Source organism: Photinus pyralis, unplaced genomic scaffold (genome assembly GCF_008802855.1).
Source record: "Photinus pyralis isolate 1611_PpyrPB1 unplaced genomic scaffold, Ppyr1.3 Ppyr1.4_LG5, whole genome shotgun sequence".
NCBI lineage: Eukaryota > Metazoa > Arthropoda > Insecta > Coleoptera > Lampyridae > Photinus > Photinus pyralis.
Window position 1 is genome coordinate 12,438,788 of NW_022170596.1, and position 6,336 is coordinate 12,445,123.

The window sequence follows — 6,336 nt, forward strand, 5'->3', positions numbered from 1 at the left end:
GTAAATCGATGGCATTCTGAAAGTTACTTTTATTATACCCCCCCCCCCCCCCTTCCCGGCAGTCCGTTCTCTTCCAAAACTTCTACATCCTGTCGTACTTTCAGAGTGCCTTCGATTTTTGTTCTTCTAGGGGGGTCGTGGGACCAGAAGGTCTGGGACAAGAAAAATTGTTAGAAATTCTGCAAGTATTAGCATGAGAATGTGAAGGGCTGCAACCACTTTGGATGACATTGCACCGGCGGTTTGGGGGGCGGGGTGTATCGAATATCCCCCAGGAGATTGTAAAACATTGGCACTCTGAAAGTTACTGTTTTGATATCCCTGGGGGTTATTCCAGACTCTCCCAAAGTATTTTCTCTTCCAAAAGTTCTACATACCGTCGCGCATTCAGAGTGCTTTCTATTTTTCTTCTAGTTGTTTTGGGGGGTGGGGGTGCAGACCGTGGCACAGAAAGCCTGGAACAAGAAAAATTGTTGGAAATTCTGCAAGTGGGTGACATCATAGCAGCAGGGGGACTATGGAATATCCCCTCAGGAGATTGTAAAACGGTGGCACTCTAAAAGTTACCCCCCCCCCCCAGCGAACTCTTCCAAAACTTCTCTACATCCCGTCGCTCTTTCAGCGTGCTTTCGATTTTACTTCTACTTTTGGAGAGTGGCGGAGGGGGAGGGGGCTAAGATCATAGTACCGGAGGGTGAGACAAGAAAAATCATATACGTTTTGGGGAATATAATATCGGGGGGTCAAAATACCCCCCAGCAACGGGAACTTTGACAGCTCTCCAGTGATCATCCTCACCCCAACAGTTACAGTCCTCATTACTTGTCATTATTATTCTCGAGGAAGAGCCATTACAGTTTCTCTTCCCTGGGGGGTATTCCCCCAGACCCCCCGGTTATGTATACTTTCCTCATGATATTCACAGTACCCACTGCGGGTGATCATTTTTTTGGAAAATCTATGGAAGCTCATTTTCCTGGAGGAGTTGGGCTATGGAATTCTCTCTGGAACATGACCACCACAAATATTGATAGTTTTATACGTTTTGAAACGAGAACGTACCACCGGGGGGTCTGGGGCAGGAACGGGAACTTTGACAGCTCTCCGGTGATCATCCCCATCCCCCAGGACGTTGTCAACCGGGTAGTAATATTCATTTATTCAAACCCAAACATGCAATGTTATATCAAAACCATAATCCATGAGTGCAGTCTGGCGCGATAACTTACAATCATGCGTACAATTACTACACCTCCACCCTTAAAAAAAACTATTGGTAATTCTTAAAACTTAAAACGTTCTGGAGGTCGTCTTACCCTTGGTGGCAGCTGTACCTCAGCACGTTTGTCAACTTCTGCAACTGTCATTTTGTTACCATTACGGACATTTTCACTTTCCTGATCAGGTTTAATATTACTTGAAACATCTTGAACATTTGTTCCGTAATGGTAACTAATGACTTGATTGAGATGTCGGCGCCATTGCTTGTGAATTTCAGGAATGGAAACTAGGTAAGTTCTACTACCTAATCTCTTTTTTATAATACCCTTAATCCAACTTGGTTTAGCATAACGATAATCCCTAACTGCTACCGTTTCCCCTTCCTGAAACTCTTTAGTCCTAGAACCTTTATAATATTTTTGCTGGTTGGCTAGTTTTAGCGCAACTTGCTTATTAAGGTTTTCCTGAAATTTATTGTCAGACTTGATTGTTACTTCTGGCCTTAGCAGATCAAATCTTGTTCTAATATTTCTACCAAACATAAGAAATGCTGGTGATTTATTTGTAGTGCAATGGACCGTGCATCTATAGTCTAAAAGGAATTTAACTAATTTTAATTGAATGTGATGCGGTCCTTCCCCAGCTACTGCTTTCAAAAGAGCCTTTTTGATAGTTTTTACCATATTCTCCGCCGCACCATTAGTACTTGGGTGATACGGAGGAATCGGTTTAAATTGAATTCCATTTTTTCTTAAAAAATTTTGAAACATTTCCGACGTAAAATTAGCAGCATTATCGGAAACGATAAATTTTGGTAAGCCAAAACGTGCAAACAAGCTTCGTAGGATGTCTATTACACTTTCAGATCTCATGCTACTTACACAAAATGCTTCAACCCATTTAGTATACGCATCTACAATTATTAAAATATTTTTACCCACAATAGGCCCTAAAAAATCTATATGTAGACGTTCCCACGGAGCTTGCGGATAAGCCCAATTAATTAATTTAGCAGCAGGAGGAGAATCTCTGAATTGCAAACATATCTGGCACTGCTGAGTCATATTTGTAATGTCCTGATTCATGGTCGGCCACCAAACAAAAGATCGTGCCAGACTCTTAGTCTTCACAATGCCCATGTGCGAGGAGTGTAAATCACTGAGAATATTAGATCTAAGAGCTTGAGGAACTATTACCCTATAGCCAAACATTAAGCAATCGTCGTTGCAACATAAATAATTTTTATGCTTAAAATATGGTTTTAACTCCTCTCTCACCTTCGAAGGCCAACCTCGATTTACAAATGTTTTAACCTCCCTTAGTATAGAGTCATTATTTGTCTCCTCTCGGATTCGATTCACATCCACTGTAAAATTATCATTGACATAGTTTAAATAGTTGTAGTCGTCTCGATATTCACTAATTTCGTTAATTGGAAGTCGCGATAGACCATCGGCAACATTTTGGTCCGACTTCACATATACGATATTATAATTAAATCGCGAAAGAATTAATGCCCAACGTTGCAACCTATTTGCCGTCATAATGGGAATTCCGTTTTTGGGCCCAAATATAGTAACTAACGGTTTATGGTCTGTCACAAGTGTGAACTTTTGCCCATACAAATATTGAAAAAATTTTTGAACCCCGAATATTATAGCGTATGCTTCCTTTTCCATTTGCGAATATCGAATTTGATGTTCTGATAAAGTTTGGGAAGCATATGCTATTGGTCTTTCGACATTACCCTCAGTAACATGTGAAATTACGGCTCCCACTCCATATTGAGAGGCATCCACCGTTAACCTGATGGGTAAGCTTGAATCAAAATGTATCAGTACCTCCGCAGAAGTTAAAATGTCTTTAACCCTTTTAAATGCATCTTCACATGCGGCATTCCACTGAAAAATGACCCCCTTTTTTAATAGATCGTATAACGGTCTTAATACCGTTGCCGCACTCGGTATAAATTTATTATAATAGTTTATCATCCCGAGAAAACCCTGTAATTGCGTCACATTTATAGGACGTGGCGCTTCCTGAATAGCTTTAATATTTTTAGGACACGTATGCAACCCGTGTTTATCTATACGATATCCTAAATATTCAATACTCTCCTGAAAAAAACTACATTTGTCTTTTCGTACGGTTAAACCGCAATCTCCTAAACGCTTTAAAGTATCTTTTAATCTCCGAACATGTTCCTCTTTTGTAGACCCAGTGACTAGTACATCATCATAAAAACATACTACCCCATCTGTACCTTGCAAAACTCTCTCCATAATTTTTTGAAACTTTTTGGGAGCGGAACTGACTCCAAATGGCAACCTTGTATATTTAAATAATCCCTTATGGGTACTAATGGTTGTCAACATTTGAGATTCTGAATCTAACTCGATTTGAGAGTAGGCCTGCGAAAGATCAATTTTTGAAAATTGTTTACCATTACACAACTTAGCAAACAGTTCTTCTACTCGTGGTATAGGATAAGGTTCCTCTTGCAAAGATGGGTTGAGAGTGACTTTATAGTCACCACAAAGTCTAATGGATCCGTCTTTTTTCAAAATTGGAACTACGGGCGTTCCCCATTCGCTGTAATCTACTTTAACCAAAACTCCTATATCGACTAACCTCGCAATTTCTTTTTCTACTTTTTCCCGCATTGCGAAAGGTAAAACTCTAGCCTTCTGAAATTTTGGAATGGCAGCCTCTTTTAAATTCAATTTTATTTTGCCTTTAGTAAATTTACCTAATGTGTTTGCAAACACCTTCTCACATTCCCTAAAAATTTCCATTTCTAAACCTTCCATTCTTATGCTGTTTATACACAATTCATACTTATAGAAAAAATCCCTGCCTAATAAAGGAGGCCCTCCGTCCCTTAAGACGAACAATTTAACATCCTTCATTACACCCTTATATTCAATTGGTACAACAATATAACCTAAAGGAATCATTTTTCCTCCCGTATAATTCTTAAAAACGTTATTGCACTTAATTAACCTATAACTATGAAAATATTTGCGCATATAATCAAAAGAAATAACTGATACGCTAGCACCGGTATCAATTTCGAAAGTGAAGGACAAATTTGCAATTTTTACACTGACAAAAATAGGATTATTTTCCCCTTTAATACTATAAATACAATCGTCATTCAAATCGTCCTCAATAAAGAATTGTTTGCGCGATTTCGTAGAATTGCACATGGCCATTAAATGACCTTTCACCCCACATTTGTTACAGGTATAATAACGATAACGACACTTACTTTGACCGTGATTTTTACCACATACAGCACATTGAGCGTCCTGACCAACTTTCCCTTGTGGACCGCTGCTGCGCCCTCCTCTTCTGGACGCCGCACGGGATGCTCCTGCAGATCCAGCCTCTGCTCTCTGGTTACTGCTGCTGCTACTGCTCCCCTTACGCTTGTCGGTCGCCCATTGCTGAGAAGTTTTGTACACCTCCATGGGTTCTTGTTTAATTACCGTATTAGCACTTGCCTCATAGTTCTTTAATACTGCTTCCTTACTTAACGCGATATCAATTGCTTTATCTAACGTTAATGTACTCACGTCTTCCTCAAATAGACGATTCAAAATTGCTTTATCCTCCATGCCAACTATAAACTTATCACGCATCGCAACACTTAATTCAGATCCAAATTTACATTTGGACGCTAAGTTTTTTACCCTAGCCGCCCAGTCCATGATGGTTTCGTCCACGTTTCGATTTGCGTGATAAAACTTAAAACGTTCTGGAAACAACGCTTTTTGTGGTGCGAAATGTTTATCACACAATTCAATTAAAGCCTTGAAGTCCGTTGCATCGGGAGAATTTGGCACACACAGATTACTTATTAACTGATAACTCTCTTCGTTGCAGGCGTTTAACAATAACGCCCTTTTTATCTCTTGTTTGTCCACATTGTTTACAATGAAAAACTGAAACAGCCTCTCTTTGTAAATGGTCCAGTTACACTCTTTAGGGTTAAACTCCCTAATGTAGCCATTGTACGTAGATGCCGCCATAACTAAACACCTCACGCACTTTTTTGGGTACCCTAAGACCTTTTTACTTTGCTAATACGGTTTCTCGTCGCCAACTGTAGTATTCATTTATTCAAACCCAAACATACAATATTATACCATAATCCATGAGTGCAGTCTGGCGCGATAACTTACAATCATGCGTACAATTACTACAGGTGGCACTTTTGAAAGTCATCGTTTTGATAACACCTTGGGCCGATTTCGACCTCTCGGTGGGAAGTTCTCTCTCAAACTTCGACATCCCGGGTCGCGCTTCCAGAGCGCCTTCGATTTTTCTTCTAATTTTGGAAGTGGCGAGGGTTGAAGGGGAGAGATTTGTAGCACCAGAGTGCGTGGCAAGTTTTGAAGAATTATCATGAGAAGCAGGGAGAGCTGTAAATTGTTTTGTTAGAATTAGTTTTACGGAGGGGGAGGGGGGCATCCTTAGGATTAACATTTTCTTCATGGTGTTTTACCTCTACAAAGAGATTAAACGTGACACAGTGTTCATTAGTATTCCCATACAGAGGCACCATCACAACTGCTAATAAACACCAAAACCGAGAACCAGTAGCTGTGGTCTCGTTCCTCAAAGGTTAGTTATTTTTTGGAAGCTTTTTTTGTTACCCCTCCTCCCCCTCGCGCTCGCTGACCCCGCGTACTGGGGGGGGGGGGGATACCAGACGATCTGGGACAAGAAATTCGATGGAAATTTTTCAAGAATGAATTACCATGGGAGCATGGAGGGCTGTATACGTTTTGAGTGACATCATAGCATAGCCCCAAGACAAAACAATGGCACTCCGAAAACAGCGTTTTATAATGCTGGGGGTGTTTATTCATATTTCTCAGACCCCCGGCGCTATGTGCTCTCCGGAAGCCTCTACATCTCACCACGCTCTCTCAGTGCTTTTGATTTTTTTTTATTTGGGGGGGGGGGATCATAGCGCTAGAAGGGCAAGAAACATTGTTGAAAATTCTTCAAGAATTATCATGAGAACGTGGAGAGGGTTGCAAATGATTTGGGTGACATCATAGCGCTGGGGGGTTACCGTTTTGATATCTCTGGGGGGTATTTCAG

General features: G+C 40.6%; 1 protein-coding gene across 1 annotated transcript; it reads right to left on the reverse strand.

The window, feature by feature from the left end:
- Positions 1-2,875: 2,875 nt before the first annotated feature.
- On the reverse strand, positions 2,876-5,255 carry LOC116170182 (uncharacterized protein K02A2.6-like). Its single transcript, XM_031486407.1, has 2 exons — positions 2,991-5,255; positions 2,876-2,947 (listed from the first exon to the last, which is right to left on the reverse strand). Exons 1-2 carry the CDS (start codon positions 5,253-5,255, stop codon positions 2,876-2,878), a joined length of 2,337 nt encoding a protein of 778 aa, XP_031342267.1.
- Positions 5,256-6,336: the final 1,081 nt, after the last annotated feature.